Source organism: Macadamia integrifolia, unplaced genomic scaffold (genome assembly GCF_013358625.1).
Source record: "Macadamia integrifolia cultivar HAES 741 unplaced genomic scaffold, SCU_Mint_v3 scaffold1834, whole genome shotgun sequence".
NCBI classification, from domain to species: Eukaryota; Viridiplantae; Streptophyta; class Magnoliopsida; order Proteales; family Proteaceae; genus Macadamia; species Macadamia integrifolia.
Window position 1 is genome coordinate 98,220 of NW_024868374.1, and position 20,334 is coordinate 118,553.

General features: G+C 36.4%; 1 protein-coding gene across 1 annotated transcript; it reads left to right on the forward strand.

Moving 5' to 3' along the window:
* The first annotated feature begins 298 nt into the window (after positions 1-298).
* Positions 299-18,345, forward strand: LOC122064947 (ABC transporter C family member 3-like). The gene is made up of 11 exons (XM_042628730.1): positions 299-446; positions 6,037-7,826; positions 8,124-8,210; positions 8,303-8,953; positions 9,243-9,407; positions 15,819-16,113; positions 16,224-16,432; positions 16,583-16,888; positions 17,295-17,358; positions 17,589-17,828; positions 17,949-18,345. The coding sequence occupies exons 1-11, from the start codon at positions 299-301 to the stop codon at positions 18,047-18,049; spliced, it is 4,056 nt and encodes a 1,351-aa protein (XP_042484664.1). The 3' UTR covers positions 18,050-18,345.
* Positions 18,346-20,334: the final 1,989 nt, after the last annotated feature.

Below are 20,334 nucleotides of genomic sequence, written 5' to 3' on the forward strand. Positions count from 1 at the left end.
TATGAGAGGAGGAGGGAGAAGAGATCAAGAAAGAAAGGGAACGAGAGTGAGAGAAAGAGAAAGAGAAAGAGAAAGAGAAAGAGAAAGAGAAAGAGAAAGAGAAAGAGAGAGAGAGATCTTCGTTTACCTTGAAGATGGTAGATCGAGTGGTAGACAAGAAAATTTGTACCGAGCAGAGCTTCTCGCCTCTCGCCTCCTTCTCGCTCTCGCCTCAGAGATCTTCGTTTACCTTGAAGATGGTAGATCGAGTGGTAGACAAGAAAATTTGTACCGAGCAGAGCTTCTCGCCTCTCGCCTGATGGTAGATCGAGTGGTAGACAAGAAAATTTGTACCGAGCAGAGCTTCTCGCCTCTCGCCTCCTTCTCGCTCTCGCCTCCTTCTCGCTCTCGCCTCTCGCCTCCTGCAACTGTTGGATGGGGTTCGCCTCCTGCAACTGTTGGATGGGGTTAGGGTCGCCTCCTTCTCGCCTCTCGCCCCCTGCAACTGAAAATGGGGTTAGGGTTCGTGAAACATAGCAATGTTATGTTTTGAGGGTAATTTCCCCATTTACCCTCATAACTATTAAAGTGATACCTATTTCGGCGCCTTTTGCTCAGAATGAATTCTAAAAGTGAAAAGCAAGTATTTTTTGCTCCAAAAAATGGATTCAAAAGTCTCATAAGTGCCCGGTTCATTTCAAAAAAACAAGAAATTGAACCGGGCTTTCCATACAGGTTTTACCTCATTTCTGTTTCAAAAAAATAAAAAAACATCAGAACCCATTTTTTAGAATGTTACAGTACAGAGCCTTATTGACTGGAGCTTACTCAAAATCCACAAGGTAATTATTGGTATGACTTCTTGGAAGGTCTGTCATCTTCTCGCGACCATACATTTTATTTGAATAGAAGCTACAAGGCTTAAGAAAAGTGGAGAAAGAGAAGCTTGAGTGCAAAAGTTTGGCTTGCTTTTTATGCCGAAGCTGGCGTTTGCTAGTTTTTCTAGCGGTTTCTGCTGTGTCTTTTTTATTTCTGTTTGATGTATTCCTTCTTTTTTTATATAATATTATCTTTTTAGCAAAAGAAATGAGTAGAATAGATGTTCAGTGCAACATAAACTTGGTAAAAATTCTAAGTATGCTAGGTCCAAGAGAGCGAATACTGAATAGTAAGTACCTAAAACACCCATATAATAATCCCATAATAGGTACTCAATTGGTTCAAAGTGGTTAATCAGTAACCCCGACAGGGCAGCTCAGTTAGCAAAGATCAACTCCCTCACAATAAAGAGATCAAGGGTTCAACTCTCTTTGGGTTTTTACTTAAAAAGGAAAAAAAAAAAAAATTAAAAGTGACCAATCCAGTACCCCTTATAAAATGTATTCCAGCATGGTCTCACTTTGAAGTAGATCTGCATAACCTGAGTTTTTTTTTTCATCTGTGCTGGACGGGATCGGGATGGGGCGAAATGACTGTCCTACCTAATGAAAGATGGGAATCTTACCATATTGATATTTTTATGTGCGCTCTCATTTGTCCTTACGTTGGCATAGGGCCATGTTCATGCACAGAAAATTCTCCCTTTTATCATTCTATAGGTGTCCTCCTCTTTCTTTCTTTCATTTTTATTTTATTTTATTTTATTTTTTACCCATTGCCATTCTGTAGTAAAGCCCGATAATCTCCAACCGCCAAACCAACGCCTTTAGGCGTATAAAACGTCTGTGTGTCCGTGAGTGAACCTTTTCTTCAACGTTTTAGGTTTTGCGTAGGTACCATTCATTTAAGTTAATCGAACATAGAGCGCAATCCTTGGAACGCGGGAATCCTGGGGATACGAATTCTCCACTTTTCAAATTCTCAGGAAAAGAGGAAATACGAGAGCTCCTGAGGATACGACAACTTTCCTATTTCTTAGGAAGTCAGGAGTTATGAGACAAAGTCATATATAAAAGCCCATTTCCACATCCAGGCGCAGAGGCCATGGTGGTAAAATCTTTGGTCATGAAAGAAGTTTAACGTTCTTCGTAAGGTTCTTCATAAAGGTACACTTTTCTCTCTCTCCCTCTCTAACCTGTGTGGGATTCCAGTTTTCCTTTTATTCTGTTAAGCAGGATTGAGGTTTTAAAACATTGACTAAGCTAGGTTTAAGTTGTTCAATGAAACATGGCAATTGGTTGATGATAGAAAAGAAATGTTCTAAGAATGAGAATGAGAAATCCTGTATCAACAACAGTGGTGCACAATTCGTATGAACACCTGTCCTTTAACCGATTTGGGCTTCCAGTCTGAACCATTCTCCCTCATGCAACTCTTTACTCTTATCTCATCCTTATTCCTCTATGAACGAGGCGAAAAGGGTTCCATAACCTCTTTTTTTTTCCCCTTTATCTATGTATCTTGTTTTATATTTTCTGCCAAAAGCGTAATATGGGTTCAACATCGAAGACCCAACTCTTCTAATTAATCAAATAGGAGAAGTTGTGTACTTAAGTGTTAAACTAAAAGCTTGTTCCTTGGAAGAAATAATTGGGGTATAAAATAAAATGATCAAAGGCCAAGGGGAGAGAAACTTTGAGTCATTAATGCCTAATGATTTTCATATTCAATTTACCGAAAACTAGAAAGTGTTTGCATCTAGTACTGCACATGACGAGACAGTATTTATGTTGCAAATGCCAAATGGAAGGGAGGAGGGACACTTGCTGGATAAAGAAGTGGGATAAAGAAGTGAGTATAACTGATTGGCTAACCCTCTTGTAATTAAACAATTAGCACAATGCTGCTTATTTATTTTTAGGGAAAAAGATGAGTGCACTAGTGGGTTACTCAGGAATAAGGCATGCTAGCATTTGTTGACCATTGTATTAGATAGTTTATATCGCCATTGATGAATGTGCGTACATATATCCAACTTAAATGACATCTCTCTTTTATTTTTTAATACATAAGATATGTTTCCTGTTGTATATAATGGTGCTTTTGGAATAAGAAAAGAAAAAGATGAGTTTCACAGAAGTATAATTGTAGGAACACAATCTACCTTAGTAAAGTAATATGGATATTTTGCATTTCAATAGATTTTTTTTATTATTATTATATTTTTTTAATCTAATACAATTTTCTATTGATTCTATCACAATTTTTGTAAAATATTTTTTGTTGAAACAACCATTTTATCATCTTGTCTTGATCAAGATGTGTGTATTTGTCAGACTTACGATTAACAAGAAGCTTAAATATGTAAGCACCTGCAACAAGGTAGGTTGTGTTTACTTGTTTTACCTCTCTTTTTCTCTCTCTCCGCCACCAAGCCTTGAACCTTTGATTCATTCGCATCACATTAAATCAATGTTAAGGGTACAAGGAGGGTGGTTTACTACTTCCATTTTTTAATACCAAATTAGATAATTTCTTATGAGAGAGCTCTGCTTTTCTTTAGTAGTTTCTAAAGAAGCTCTATCACACAGTTGACTGGTTTAGTGAAAAAAATTTCGATATGCTTTATTTTATTTTTTGTGTGTTTACAAATTTTGATGGCTTTGTTGTATTACATGCCTGCTTGTTCTTAATTATACTAAAGATAAGAAGCGGCAGATCGAATTCCTCCCTTTCGATTCCGAGCTCTCAGGTAGCCTTTTGGAATGGCAGATTCGATCTATCATTTCCTATTTCTTTCCCTCTTTCCATACAGATCTAACTAAAAGGTTTAGACGGGCTAGCCTTTATTGAAAGTTATTGAATTATTTTACTGGAAAAAAAATATTGTTGTCACATTATTGATTGTGGAAGTTTTTTCCCCTTAAATTAGTATCTGATTTTTTAGGGGCTATTTGAAATCATTTGGACAATTTTGGGCCTATAACCAAAAGAGTTTAGGTGGCTTATCGATAGGTGTCTTACATCACAATTTCCATTATCGTATAGATATGATAAAAATATACTTTAGGCTAGTCTTGTTACAAGGGTTAACCGAAAAATACACATGCAATAGAGTTTTAATAGCCGTCTTGCAAATTTATTAGAGCAGTGAAGTAACCAGCGCCTCAAGGTAGAATGGGGTTATTATAATTTGTTGCTGAGTTTGTATCGGTCATAATGTCATATGAAATGGATTGAAACAAATCACTTTACTTGGTGAATGTCTCAACTGGTGATTTATTTGTAGAGAAAATCAGGTTGAGTGTGGTTAGTTGTAGAATTGTATAACTTGTGCCTAAAAGCTTGTTTACGGTATATAAAAATGTGTTAATGTATTTAGTAGTGCATTGAGTTGTATATTTCTAACCTTTAGTTATAATAAGGGGGTTATGTGTAATAACTCAAAGTTATGGAGTTGATTGTTATTATAGATTCTTTCTAGATCTTATTACTATGTAGCTGTGAGATTGACTAGTATCTGAACCCTATCAATCTCCTATTTTCTCCTTCACTCCTCTCTATCTATTACTTTTTGGTAATCCAGTTTTGTTACAAAATGGAATTATGTGGATCAAATGAGATGGATCGGAATGAGTCACTTAATTTAGTGTACAACTTAATCCAATTATCTATTCATAGATAAAATTAGGTTGAGTGTAGTTAGTTGCTATGCTATGTCACTAGGATTTCCCCTCACAATTGATGATCTTCAAATTTACATCAATGGTTTGACAAGGTTTCTTGTAGACAAGCTATACTATACGTCAACAATTGAAAGTTCTATTCACAAGTTAATTATGTTGCTAATGTTGTTTCTGTGATTTATTATTTATAATTCCGTACGAGGATATGATATTTTGGAATTTCAAATTTTTATTTTGCTATAAATTCTATTGCAATGCGTCACTTGATGCTCTTATGATATGAAGTTCTTTGCCTTTCCTTGCATCCTACTTCAATATGTTCTAAAATATTTATGGTTTATTTTATTTTGTAATACTAAGTTTCTATTCGCTATATTGATGTTCTTGATTGAACATGAACTAAATCATATATCATTGCAATTTCTTCTGTTCTTAAGCAAAACAAATATATCATTGCAATTTCTTCTGTTCTTTATTATTTTTTTTTTACTTCAATAATCTTTAGCGGAAAAAAAAAAAAAAGTTCACTGATTCTTTTATTGTTATGCATTTTAAAAGAGTTTCTTTTTATCTGTTTGGAAAAAAAAAAAAAAGTTCACTGATTCTTTTATTGTTATGCATTTTAAAAGAGTTTCTTTTTATCTGTTTGTTGATTCTTTTATTGTTATGCATTTTAAAAGAAGGTTCAACTACATTTAAAGGTGATATTGAGAGTCCAATATTAGTCTAAGTCTTTATAAAACACATATGGTGGAAATGTTCGGTGTTTATATCCTAGAGTTTCCACCACATTTTTGCAATTGGGCCTGCCTTAATTCAAAATGTGGTAAAGTTGATATGATTTGTAAAGGACCCATCTGAGCTAAGCAACCAAATTACATAAAGAAGGAAAGAAATTTGCGAACATGGATGCTTTTGAAGGTTCAAAGAATGATATGAATATTTGGATATTTTTTTTCGCAATCTCTAGCAGCCATTTTTTTGCTCGGGTTTTCTGCATTTTCACACCTAATTTTGTTATTAGTTCTACCCATTTATTGGGCTCGTAAGAGAAACACAATTACCATCATTGAAAATTCAAACCCAATGTTGAAGAATACATACTTTTTATACTATTGGACAACCCTTATATCTTGTGCGGGTTTGTCGTTTTGTGATCTTCTCTTATGTGTGTTAAACTTTCTCTCTAGGCATAGACATGGTTGGTCTGATGTACAGATTGTTGCCCAATTGGATTTTGCATTCAGAACACTCACTTGGTTTGTGATCTCTGCTTACTTACACATCCAGTTTTCTCATTCAAGTGAACGCAAGTTCCCTATTATATTAAGGGTTTGGTGGATTTTCTACTTCCTCATGTCTTGTTCCTATCTTGTTATACATCTTGGTTTGTGTTGGAAACATTTTCCCTTACCAATCATGTTTTGGATCTCCGATGCTATTTCCATTATTATTGGTTCATTAATTTATTATGTTGTGATACTTGGCAAAGAGCGGGAACATGAAGATTTCCATCATTTGGAACCTCTTTTGAACGATAGTTCCAAACGATATAATAGTGTTGACGTACAAGGATCAAGTGTGGGTGGAGAGAGCATAACTTCTTATGCAAATGCCAATCTTCTTAGTATTATTACTTTTTCTTGGATGGGTCCTCTAGTTGCACTTGGATATAAGAAAACATTGGATCTTGAAGATGTCCCTCAGCTTTCCAGTTGTGATAGTGCCAATGTGGTCTTTTCTTCTATTAGAAATAAAATTGAATCGGATGGTAACAATGGTGGTCAGATAAGCTCAACCAAGCTAGTGAAGGCATTGATTCTCCTAACTTGGAAAGAAATTCTATGGACAGGTCTATTGTCTATAGTATGCACATTGGCTTCTTATGTTGGACCATATTTTATTGAATCCTTTTTTCATTATCTAAAGAGCTCTCACCAACTAAAATATAAAGGTTATGTGCTAGTGTTTATTTTCTTTCTTTCAAAGCTTATAAGGTGCTTCTCAGAGAGGCATTTGTTCTTTCAATTGCGAAAGATGGGGAACAGGGTTCGCACTGCCTTGTTTGCAATAATATATAAGAAGAATCTTGTTCTTTCAAGCCAAGCAAAGCAGGGCCACACCAGTGGGGAGAATGTTAATTTGATGACTGTTGATGTTGAGAAGACTGGATTTTTCAGTTGGTACTTGCACGATATATGGAGGGTGCCCATTCAATTTGTTCTAGCTTTGTTGAACTTATACAAGAGGCTTGGCCTTGCTTCACTTGTAGCTTTTGCTGCCACGATGATTTTGATGTTAGCAAATGTTCCATTGATAAAACTAAAGGAGAAAATTCAAGGGGAATTGATGGATTCAAAGGATCGAAGGATGAAGGTGACATCTGAGGCTCTAAGGAATATGAGGATTCTTAAACTTCAGGGATGGGAGATGAAATTCTTGTCAAAGATAACTGAGCGTAGGAAATTCGAAACGAAATGGTTGAAGAAGTTACTTTATACATCCGCTATGGCTTCTTTTGTCTACTCATCTACTCCATTATTTGTTTCTATGGCTACTTTTGGGTTCTGTGAGCTTATGGGAATTCAGTTAAACTCGGGAAAGATTTTATCTGCACTTGCAACATTTGAAATGTTGCAGGAGCCCATTCATAATCTCCCAGATACAATATCCATGATACTTCAGATAAAAGTCTCCCTTAATAGGATAACCTCATTTCTCTGTCTTGATGACCTTGATCAAAATATAGTACAAAAGCTTCCGAGAGATAGTACTGAAGTTGCAATTGAGATAATCAAGGGAAATTTCTCTTGGGACATTCATTCTCCTAATCTTACATTAAAAGATCTTAATTTCCAAGTGAAACATGGTATGAAAGTGGTTGTTTGTGGTTCTGTTGGGTCAGGAAAGTCAAGCCTAATTTCATGCATATTGGGGGAGGTGCCGAAGATATCTGGATCTATTAAGTTGAAGGGGAAAAAAGCCTATGTTGCACAATTACCTTGGATACAGAGTGGAAAAATAGTAGATAATATATTGTTTGGTAAAGAGATGGACAAGGAAAGATATGAGATGATTCTTGAAGCATGTTCATTGAAGAAGGACCTAGAATTGTTTGCCTTTGGGGACCAGACTATCGTAGGGGAGAGGGGGATCAACCTGAGTGGTGGACAAAAACAAAGAATCCAGATTGCACGTGCTTTGTACCACGATGCTGATATTTATCTACTTGATGATCCTTTTAGTGCTGTTGATGCTCACACGGGAACTCATCTATTTAAGGTAATTGTCTATTGAGCTCTAAATCTAAATTTTCCTAATAAAATTGGCTTGAAGCTATACTTGTCATTGCTTACATCACAATTTTTTTTACCAAAAATTGAGATTGATTTAATAATTTTCTAAGAATAGTTAAATCATGGTTATCTGAACAAACAGGATGTAGACTCATGATATTGAGCAATTCATGCTCTTGCATAAAATATATGGTTTGGTGTTACTTATTGTTATAAAAACTAAACATTAATACGTATAGGAGTATTTGAGTGTCTAAAACTGAACATTTGAAATCTTGTACAGGAGTGTTTGCTGGGAATTTTGGGTTCAAAAACAGTAATTTATGTTACCCACCAAGTTGAGTTTTTTCCTTTTGCCGATCTTATCCTGGTGAGAATATGCCATCTTTTTTTTCTTTTTTCCCAACTTCAAGTATCTCAACCTTGTTTGATGGTGCTTATTTACACTCTTTTATTTGACAGGTGATGAAAGATGGAAAAATTACTCAAGCAGGTAAATATGAAGAAATTCTTAGTTCAGGAACTGATTTTGTGGAGTTAGTGGGTGCACATAATAAAGCTTTGGCAAAACTTAATTCTATTGAACATGGGGTTGCTTTGAATAATTTAATTAATAACGAGGAAGATGATAATATGTTGTGTGGTGAAAAATCTAATCAAGATGATGAAGTAAGGGAATCCGAGAACTACAAAACTGAAGAATTGGTTGAGCCAAAAGGACAGCTTGTCCAAGAAGAAAAGAGAGAAAAGGGTGGAGTTAATCCTTTACTGTATTTGAAGTATGTTACAACTGCATATAAAGGGGCTTTTGTACCATTGATACTCCTGGCACAAATTCTTTTTGAGCTTCTCCAAATAGTCAGTAGTTATTGGATGGTGTTGGATAATCCTGATTCTGAGGATGTACGACCTCATGTTATGGGATGCAACCCCATCTTTATCTATATTGCTTTAACCTTTGGAAGCTCTCTTTGTACATTTACAAGGTCTATGCTCATTGTAACTGCTGGATACAAGACATCCACTCTGCTCTTCAACAAAATGCATTTATGCATTTTTCGTGCTCCTTTGTTGTTTTTTGATTCTACTCCAAGTGGAAGGATTCTGAATCGGGTTAGTAAATATGTTTAATTACTTTTGGGGTCCAAATAATTTTGTTTGATCACTATAAAAGTTTGTATAATTTTCGGGAAAAAGTTGGAAAGGCAACGTGGCCCCAACGCCCAGATAGAGAGGAGGGTGAAATGACCACCCTACCCCTGATGGAAAGTGAAAATGTGGCCCACCACTACTGATGCTTTGGCACATGCTCCAATTGGTCCCTAGTGCTGACATAGGGGCCGCACTGCCTTTCAGGGAGACCTCTCCCATAATTTTAACTAATTTCTACTTTTGTAAACAGGTATCCATAGATCAAAGTGCAGCTGATACTTCTATTCCACATAAATTTGAACAACTTCTTATCTCAATTATAGGATTCTTGGGAACTATAGCAGTAATGTCACAAGTTGCATGGCAAATGTTGATAGTTTCTATTCCGATGACTGTGGCATGCATTTGGTACCAGGTAATTTTGTAACCACTACCACTTCACATGATTAAAATTTTAAAATAAAGCTTAACTGCATATTTTTCATGGTTAACAAGCCATTATACAAGTTGTCTCACTTTATTTGATTAATGAATTTAAAATTACAACAACAAAGGGATTGAGAGCCCAACTAAGAGAAGCGACACATCAAGTGGAGGTGAAAGATGGTGGAGGAAGGGAGGCCTAGGAAACAAAATAAGCATGTTCCTATAGACACCAAATTTTGGCGTGCCCCAACCCCATTTCAAAAATATAATAACTTACGACAAAGGAGTGCGAGTCCCACTTCCAATCACGCTGGGAGGAAAGGATACCCACCTTTAATCTCTCATGAGGAAAGGGGCAATCAATAACCAAAAATAAAAAAATATAATAAATCAATGAAAACAAAAGAAAAAAGAATGGAAGATAGAAAGGCAAAAAATAAAAGAGAGAATCGGAGAAGAGAAGAAAAAGAAAGGAAAATAAAAGACAGAAAATGGCAGAATAGGAAGAAGAAGGAAAAGGAGAAGAAGAGGAAGAAGAAGTAGAAAGAAGGGAGGGCCACGCTCACGAATGGTCTCTTTCTTCTCTCATTCTTTGCAAGTAGATCAGCAGGAAGCTTCGAGAAGGAGTGAAAGCTATAAAAAGAGAAGGGGCTTCGGATCGAGAGGGAGGGGGGTTTTTCTTTGCTGGGGAGAGAAAAACCAGGAGGGAAAGGATTTTTTTGTTCAGCTGGGAGCAGATTCACAGAGAGAAGAGAGGAAGGAGAGAGATGAGAATCGAAACCTCGGTTCTCACGGCGTTCGAAGGGTGAGGGAGATTTCTCAGTTTTCGTTTTGATTTCGTGAGGGGGAGATCTGCCGGTTTTTCTTTCTGTGTGTGTGAAGTAGAGAGAGAGAGAGAGAAAGGAGAGGTCGATCTCGGTTTCTTGACGGTTAGGCTTTTCAGAGCCAACCATTGATCGATCTCAGAGCTTCCAGACACAAGAAGTGTCTGGAATCATCGCTTAGGACCTGGCCGGGCATCATGCAAGAACTGGTCGACTTCTTTCTTTGATTCAAGCGGGATTCTCGTCGTTGCAGAGGCTTTCTATTGTGCAATCTTTACAGCGACCGATCTCAGGTAAGAACTCCTACCTATTCCGATTAGTATTAGATTGAATCTTAGACTTGTGATTTAATGATAGAGGACTCATTATTCATTTCTTGTTCTCTGAAATCCCTTTGCTGACCGATTTGCCATGGAATCCCCATCCTGTATAGCTTTCTTTACCCCAGTCAAATGCCTTATTATTCTTGTTGTGGCTTGTTTCCTTTTCTACTGAGGCTGTGTTCTAAGATGGATACATGACATTGTTTCTAAAATGTTTTGTAATGCACTTGATTCCAATAATGTATGTCTCGACTCCTTAAAAATCTGCGATGAATCTTGAATGTTACCTCCCTCATTTAGTTCCCTGGATTTATCTCTTTATATCTTGAATGCATCATACAGTTATTGTGGCATGACTTAATTCTAAAACCTCTGAATTCATATTACTGTCGCCATGAGCCTGTAATACATGATCATGGACCTGATTTATGATTTCTGGATTTCTTTCACAAGGATTCCTTTAGTCATATTTGCTGTCATTTCCTCTTTAGAAAAATTTTCAGAACCAAAGAAGAAGATTGAATCTGTCTCTTTCTTTTTTTTATTTACTGAGACTATTGGTAATCGATTACCCCTATATCTTGATGACTCATGTCACTTGATTCCACAATATGCGCCTCTCTCAAATTTCTTTTCACCACATCGGCTCTGATCATGACTTCATCAAAAATCCTTAAAAATCATTAAAAATTACTTCTTTCCTTTTTTTGAAACTTGACGTTGTTCATTCATTTCTTTCCGATACGGTCGGCCCGATTAGGTTGAATTTAGGATGAGTCCATTACCTTTAATTTCAGATATGGCAAATCAAAAACAAAAATTGTTTTCCTTTTCTCCTCGAGGGTCTAGCCCTTCCATGGCTAGATCCTTTCTCCTAGGGCCCTACATACCCATTTTTATTTTAAATAAAAATTCGGTTTCTTCCTTTTATTATTCTTTTTTCCGATTTCTTTATTTCATTATTATTGCTACTTATTTACCGTTCCAATTAGTGTCAAATCATGACAAAGTAAGTCAGGCCTTGAACTCTAATGCGTAGATTAGGATGTGATAGCATAAGACGGGCGTGGATGGCCCTCAAATACCGGCTCGTAGCTTAGGATTGTTAGGCCTATTCTATTTCTAAAGGGACTGGAGGGCTAGCCCGTCATCTAGCCCAATTCCGATATGAAAATCCTTGGATGTTGTATTTCTCTTTAGTTCATTTTGGCTTATGTTATTCCAATCTTCATATGCTTGATTTACTTTCAAATTCTTTATTCCATATGCCATTTTCTTGTACTCTATTCCTTTTATGGCATATATACATCTTGTTTGCACACAAACACATACACTTGAACCACTTCGACGTAGTTTGTGCCCAAACCTAGGAACTGGGCTAGGATGAAACATTGAACCTCAACTAGACTAGAACTAAGCCTATGACCTAGGATCAAAATTAGCAAGTAGGGTTCCACAAAGGTCTAGATAAATGGAGACCGACCTTCCGGTCGGGCGAGACGGGTGCTTAACACCTTCCCTTCTTGTAACTTGAAGCTTGCCCAGAATCTTGGACGAAGATCATTCCCCTTATCTGGCATTGAGTCATAGCTTTTCTCTCTCCTCGAAAGAGAGATCATTTTTTGGGTCCTAGGCCCATCACCCTAGGTGGGACTCCCTATTCGGTATACGACATAGGCTCTTGCTACATTAGAGCATCGCATCCAAACCTGACATTTATTTTTGGTGCATATGACCACGTGTCGTCCTTATCCAAGACCTCCTGGTCTCTACAGTTCCTTGGGAAGTTAATAATCGAACGTTGACGGAGGCAACAAAGTTTGGAGTTGACATCAAAGTAGATAGCTTTCCAAATCTTATCAAAAGACCAGGAGTTGGAAGTCCATCTATGCAAATTACACTCCATCCAAATATGACTGATCATGGCCTCGAAAGCAAGCTTCCCAATTAAATCATAGATGGTAGGCCCACCTAAAGTCATGTCAATCTAGATCTATTCCTAATTGAATCACAGATGGCAGGCCCACCAAAAGTCATGTCAGTACAGATCCATTCTCTAGACAAAGAAGGATTCTCCTATGGGATAGCTAGCAAGAGTTGAGGACTCATTTCCAAACAGAGGAGGCGAAGGGGCAAGATAAGAAGATATGTTCAATATCTTTGGTGCCATTCCTACAGAAACAGCAAGAGGAGGGGACTTGGATATGCTGATAAATGGGAGAAGACTGGGTGGGGAGGCAATTGGAGAGAGCTTGCTAAGCTGTGAAGCTGTGATGCGGAATATGACTTTTAAACTAGATAGTCTTGCACCAAGGCACAAGAGGCCCTTTAGAACAGATGAAATCCCAAGTGGAGGTAGAGGAGAACGATCCCTGAGGAGATGGAAGCCAGATAACCTTATCTTACATACTGTGGTGGCTAGGAGGAATAGGGGGAAGGGAGGACCAGAGATCAGCAACGGGGGAGGGGGGCGCCCATTAGCCGAAAGAATGGAGGCTACATGGGCCGATCTACTCAAACTAGAGGAATAGATAAATCTAGGAGAGATTAGAGAAAAAAAAGTACCAGAGGGATGCCAAGGGTTCACAAAGGCGGTGGAGGACCCATCTCCAATAACGTCGGAACTTGCACGCAGGCCAGAAGACCTAGAGCGAAGGATTCTGATGTAGGGGGTTCCTAGGTGACTAGGTCTCCTACAAGATTAACTAACTAGGTAGGATTAACTCAAGGGGCTTAGGTAGATAGGACAAAAAGAAACTCAGCAAACAAGATTAAGCATACAAGATAAAATGAGATTAATAAACAAAGTAGCCAAAAGCAATAATAATCTAGACGGAAAAACACATAAATTCTTACTTAAGTTTCAAGTGGGGACATGGAGAAGGGAACAAACGACATACGAATATTAGGTTCAGCACAAATCAATCTAGACACCCAAATTAGATATGCAAACAATCAATGTCCTCTACCAACCAACTAAAATAGAAAATCAGCAAGGTTTTTTTTGGAGATATAACAGTGACGAAACAACTTAAAACAACGGGTAAAAATAGGCATAAACAAAGGGCAAATGCTGGTTTCAATGTTAATGGGCTGCAATATATAATAGAGATTAATGGAGTTGGGGAGCGTTTAGTTTAATGTTTTACCATGCTGCTGTCCAGATCTGAGGAGAAAAGAAGAGATCAAGGTCCTTCAAAATAAAGAGATGCAGTCCACCTTTAGTTGATGAAGACAAGTCCAACTGGTTGTATAGAGATCCTCAGTATTGTCGATGTAGCTTGGTGAATGATGTTGGGGCTCTCGGCAACTCACGGACAGCAGGTACAGCCAGCAGTCATCTATTCATTGAAAGGAGATCAGCACCAGCAGAGAGTAAACAACAACCGAAAGTAGCAACAGCTGAGGGTAGCAGCAGCAGTGATGTAATGGCAGCAGTATGTAATAGCAATAGTGAGTAATCGCAGCAGTGTGTAGCAGCAGCAGTGAGCATCAAAGGGGAGATCAGCAGCAACAGTTCAACATTAAGGGGAAAAAAAAATACAGCAGCAGCAGTTCAGCCTCAAGGAATATAAAACAGCAGCAGAGAAAAAAAAGAATGGAAAAAGAGAGGGAGGCGAGACAAGAGAGAAGAGAGAAGTGAGAAGAGAGAAGAGAGAGCCGAGAGACTAAAGAGAGGAAAGAGGCGAGAGAGAAAGTGAGAAGACGAGATTGGAAGAGAGAGAATCGTGAGAGTTGTGGGGGGCCTTGCTCTTGGTTGTTTTTCAATTCACATTCATTGAATTAAACAATGGCCAATGGCCTTACACTTAAATAGAATAAACTTCCAAAAATAAAAAAGATATTTAGAAACTCAATTGCTTGAAATAAAAAACTACCTAATAGACCAATATAAGGAAGTCCTAGTTTCCTAATTGTGTAAGACAATCAAATATCACTAGATTTAAAGCAAAGTACTAGAATCAAATAAGATTTGGTGGGGTTCACAAGATCCACTGACTGGGAGGACAAGGGGGGGTCGAACCCAGCGCTGGAAGGCTGGTTCGACTCCTCTCTTTCCTTCTTCTTTCTTGTTTAATCCTCCAACCACAAAGATGGACCTGGTTGAATCTTCTTCTTCTTTCGATTGTACACCTTGATGTCCCCATCAGATTTTGTGCTAGATTCCGAAGGCATCCGAGGAGGGGGAAGCAATCCAAAGAGAATAATTTTTGAGAAGCTAGGAATAGATCCAAGAAACCCAAATGCTGTTATACTTCGAGGCAATTTTCCAGAATGTAAAGTTACTTAAAATGATGTGGCTGTGTTTTTAATATACATAAAACATTTTAGATATGTATAGATAAAAATATAATATCAGCTAGTTGCTCTATTGATAGCTTTGTCGGTTGGAGTACATGCTAAAGACAAGATAATAAATTAAAAGAAGTCAAAAAATAATAAATTATACAATAAGTTTTCAGTTTACACTAGTCAAATATTAAAATCAGTTTATGATTTTGAAATAAATTATTTATTAACTTGGAAAATGGTTTCTATCCAAGAGCGTAGCTCCTATGCTAGCCCCTGTGTCTATCTCTCTCCTCTCTATAACATAACCTCGCTGCCCCTATGGATTGAATCGAATGGGGGGGTGCTGATTGGGTCTTGTGTAGGTGAGGGAGCTGTGCTCCCAGACAGAAAATGTCTTCCCTTATTAATTATAAAATGATAAAATGGATAGACATAAGTTAGAAATGGTAAATTAATAAATAATTCTAATTCTTAAATATTAAGGAATAAAGGAAAAAGGCCATACAAAGCCTGTCTTGTTAGTCCAACAATTTTGGGTTATTTCAAAGGCTGATTTTTAATCAAATATACTAGGGTAGTTGTTCTCTATTTGCATTAGTTATGTGTGAAATTTTTTCCAACTTTCATTCACATCCCTCATTCTTCTCTAATTGAAGCTTGTGGGCTATGCTTTATGTTGAGCATGCAATAAATTGCACTTAACTTACGTGAAGTGCCTAGGTTGCTTTATGCTTCATTTTATTATTAAATTGGATATTCATGTGTTTTTGGTGATAGTGATAAGGATACATGTAGTATTAATTGGATTTTAAATTTAATCATAGAATTATCGGGTTAAAAAAAAATATTAACTTGGAATTACGTTCATGTTTAGTTAACTTTTCATTTAAGAATTTGAGGATATAGATTTTTGCATATACTCTCGTACCTGATTTCTTTTATATGAACTTTGTCTTTTAGCAATACTACATATCTACAGCGCGAGAACTATCACGACTAACTGGAGTATGTCAGGCTCCAATTACACAACATTTTGTTGAATCTAGTTTAGGTTCAATCACTATCAGATGTTTTGGTCAAGAAGAGAGGTTTATGGACACAAACCTCAAGTTGGTGGATGGATATTTTCGGCCCAAGTTTCATTTCTCTGGTGCGATAGAGTGGTTATGCTTCCGCATGGATATGTTGGCATCCATCACATACGCCATTTTTTTTGTTTTTCTGATATCGGTGCCACATGGAGTACTTAGTCCTGGTAAAATGTTGAACTTGAGATCTTATAAATCCATCATTGAGGGTAACTAAGATTGATGCTCACATGAAAATATGTTTATCTAATTTGTCTTCTCTCTCTTTATCTCACAGGTATTATGGGTCTAGCAGTCACATATGGACTTAGTTTTAGTATGCATGGGATCATATGGGATCTATGCAGTCTTGAGAATAATATCATTTCAATTGAGAGAATAATGCAGTACACCTGCATCCCTAGTGAACCCCCTTTGGTGGTAGAAGAAAATAAGCCAGATGATGAATGGCCATCACAAGGGAAAGTTGATATTGTTAATCTGCAGGTAATCTCCTTAATCTATGTTCCTCAAGTCTTTATCTCCTTACATATATTGTGGAATAGACCCTCTAAAGTCTAATGCTTTTGGACATTCTTCTTGTTTTTATGGAATTCCTCTTAAACTATATGATTTGAGTATTTAATATGTAAGTAGGTTCGGTATGCTTCACATCTTCCTCTTGTCTTACGAGATCTCACATGCACTTTCCCTGGAGGGATTAAGATTGGTATTGTTGGGCGAACGGGAAGTGGTAAATCAACTCTTGTACAAGCTCTCTTTCATATGCTTGAACCTGTAGCCGGTCAAATTTGGATAGATGGTATCAACATCTTCAAGATTGGCCTTCATGACTTACGGTCAAGATTGAGCATCATACCGCAAGACCCAATAATGTTTGAGGGGACTCTAAGAAGCAATCTTGATCCACTTGAAGATTACACTGATGAACAAATCTGGGAGGTAGGTTCTCCTTTTTTTTCTTTTATGAATAATCTTTAATCAGTGACAAAGATAAGATAGGGAAATTTACGACTTACAGATGATTTGCACATAAAACAAACACATTGAATTTGATTGGTTTGGGCATGTATCTCTATAAATTCCTTTCTCGTGGTCATTTTCTTTTTTTACTTTATTCAATTCTTGAGACATTTCTTTGGATGCATTGAATAATATTTGGGCAAAGTTTGGCCTAGGATATTCTATAAGTTTGGACCAAGAAATGCACTAGATTTACTACCTTGCTTTCCATTTCCACTTGCCACTCCTTTGCTTGTTCGTTACAAACTTTTCTTAGCTCATCTTTAATGATCAATTATATATCATCTTGAGGTGGTAAGTTGATATTGACCCTTTCTTATATTAGGTTTTAGATAAATGCCAACTCGGTGATGAAATTAGAAAGAAGGAAGGGAAGCTCGATACTTCAGGTTGGTTTCTTATATTTACTCTACACCAAAGTTGCCCAATATTAATTTATCCATGCACAATATCCCATTCTTTTCAAAATTAAATTATTATTCTATGACGCATCAAACTTCTAGTGTACTACCCAACCAACAACCCTAACCCCTTTTTCAAAAGAAAAATTGATGGAAAAGAAGTTAATGAAAATAAGATTTTCAATAGCTAACCCATTTTCATACGGTGATTATCACAGTGAATGAGAATGGAGAGAATTGGAGCATTGGTCAAAGACAACTAGTTTGTTTAGGACGGGTATTACTCAAGAGATGTAAAGTGTTAGTACTCGATGAAGCTACTGCATCAATGGATACTGCAACTGAATACCTAATTCAGCAAACACTTAGGCAACACTTCTCAGGGTCTACTGTCATCACAATCGCACATAGGATAACATCAATTCTTGATATTGATATGGTCCTCCTTCTCGATAATGGTTAGTAGCTAGAAATTAGCATACCCCAAATTAAATTGGGTTCACTTGAGTTTGGTAATACTTCTTCTCGGCTATGGTGCTTGCCTAATCAAATTGACATTTTTTTCTTGTGTTACGTAGGTCTTATATTGGAGTATGATTCCCCAGCCAAATTGCTAGAGATCAAGTCCTCGTCATTTGCAAAGCTTGTTAAGGAGTATACTGGAAGATACAATTGCTAGTTTTTGAAAGGTAAAATGAGTAAATTGAGTAGTCAGACGAAGGTGCATTTTTTTTCTAGTATAATAGAAATTTGTTTGGAGAAGATGGTGGATTAAATATCGAGGCTTCTTGTAATCATTTGGGTGGACATTGGCATTGAAGTATTGGAGGTAAAGGAGAAGATGAGAGGGGAAATATTTTTCTTTGTGCATGTCTATAAACCTTAGGAGAGGTTATAGACTACCATGGGGCACATTAGACAGAGATGAAATTTTGTGGAAAAGTAAAAATTCAAGGTCCTTTGCTATGCTGCTCACATATTGTGTTTATCTAAGTGGATTGGCCAAGTGGTAAAATACAGCTTTGAAAATATTATTAAAAAATGTAATTTTTTTTTAAAAGAAACAGAAAGCTGAAAATATAAGTGAATAAGCCAATATATTTGAGTGTATATACTTGAATCTGGGTCTAAAATTCAATATGCAGCCTAGACTATTCAATAAATATCCATATGCTCGAAATTTCCACATCATCCTTCTGTGTAATAAAACTTGATCATGTTGGTCCACAGATACCCACTAAAAACTTGTCAATCAAAATTTTTTTCCCATAAAGCTTGTAAAACAAAAATATTTTTACCTATTGCCATATTAGACATCTTAATCAACATACTGCCAAAATTTATTTGGATAACATTTGTCTTATCATTTCTATGCCTAAATTGTTTATACTAATTCTAGTCATGATTAAATTTCTCCCTTCAAAAATTTCCTTTACATGGTTATGCATTCTAACATGAAAGCCTCAAAATTGGATCCTAATGTGGCAATTTCAATTGTTGCTATGGTCAACCATATTAGAGGTTATTTTGATCTAAAAAAAGAATGGCTGAATTGCTTCATAAAATATATATATATATATATATATATATATTCTTAATTAAATAAAACCTCAAGACATCAACTTTTTGATTTATGTGTTTTTGTTTTAAAAAATTTCTCACAACACAATTTTGGTAAGTTAGGACTATTAAAGCTATTAAGTGATTCATAACCTTGTGAAAAGCTAAAGGTTTGGGTCCCTTTTATTAAATAAGATTTTTTTTGAGTTGCTCTTTCTTGTCTTCATTTGAAAATACCTTTTTGAGCTGGAAAATACTTGTTGAGTTCACAACATTTTGGATTGTGTACATATCATACCTTACTGTTTTAGTGCGTATAATAGTAAAGTGAATTTAGTTGTTATCTATATCTTCGTAATCAACTTTTTTTGACTTGTAAATGCCCTTTATTTGGTGCATAAGGGCTCCGATAGTTGGTGTAAAATGAATTTTGTTATGGGTAGAGTTGAGATGCCTTTGGAAAGGGCACAACCATTACCCGACCTTACCTAACTTTTTTTCAATAGAAATTATGAAATTTTATTAAGAAAGAAAAAGGAAAAATACTGAATTGCAAAGTCCTTTGTGTTTCCCGACCTTACCTAACTTGTATAGTGAGGCCTACCTACAAAAATATTTATTGAGAAGGTCATACAAAAGAAGTTCAATATGTTGACACCCAATTTCCATTAACAGTTTCCTCTATTGCCAAAATTTCTACCGTGTGGCAAATCAGGTGAAGCCCAATTTTATAGGCAAGTAGGGTGAAGGTCTCTTCATTAAATTTCGAGGTTAGGGTCCATTGGATTTGATCAGGTGGCAAAAGAGGCTTTAAATGTGCATTAGTAAGTAAAACTTTTGCGGAAATAGTGAGAATACATAAATAGCTACAAATCAAAGGGAATTTTTAAAAAAATTACGTGTGATTTAATTTGGCTATGAAATTTGACGAGTTTTTATTTAAACAATACTCCATTATGCAATAATTGGAACTACCACATAATCGTTTCATGTGGCTGGTGCAAGTCTCGTGATAGGCTGCTAAAACCAACAGATAGGAGAGTAATCTACACAAGTTCAGAAAACACAAACGCAAGATGTGCAGAATATTCAGTTCTGTTTTTTTTTGCTAAGAATCAGCAAGTGAATTTTATTATAATGGAGAGAGAATGTATAATATGGGGAAACGCTAAATCATTGAACTTCTAAATCACCTTGGCATGGCCATCAGCAGAATAAAAGATCAATCATAAAATAGACAATTATCTACTGAATCTGGATATGAACTATTATTCCACCTTCGGCATGGCTATCAGTAGAGAATTAGCTCAATTTAGAAATCATTCATCTTATGAGAACCTATATCTCGGTCTCATCTGTGCATCTCAAGTTATATCTTCCAATAGAAAAGAAGAGGGGGGGGGG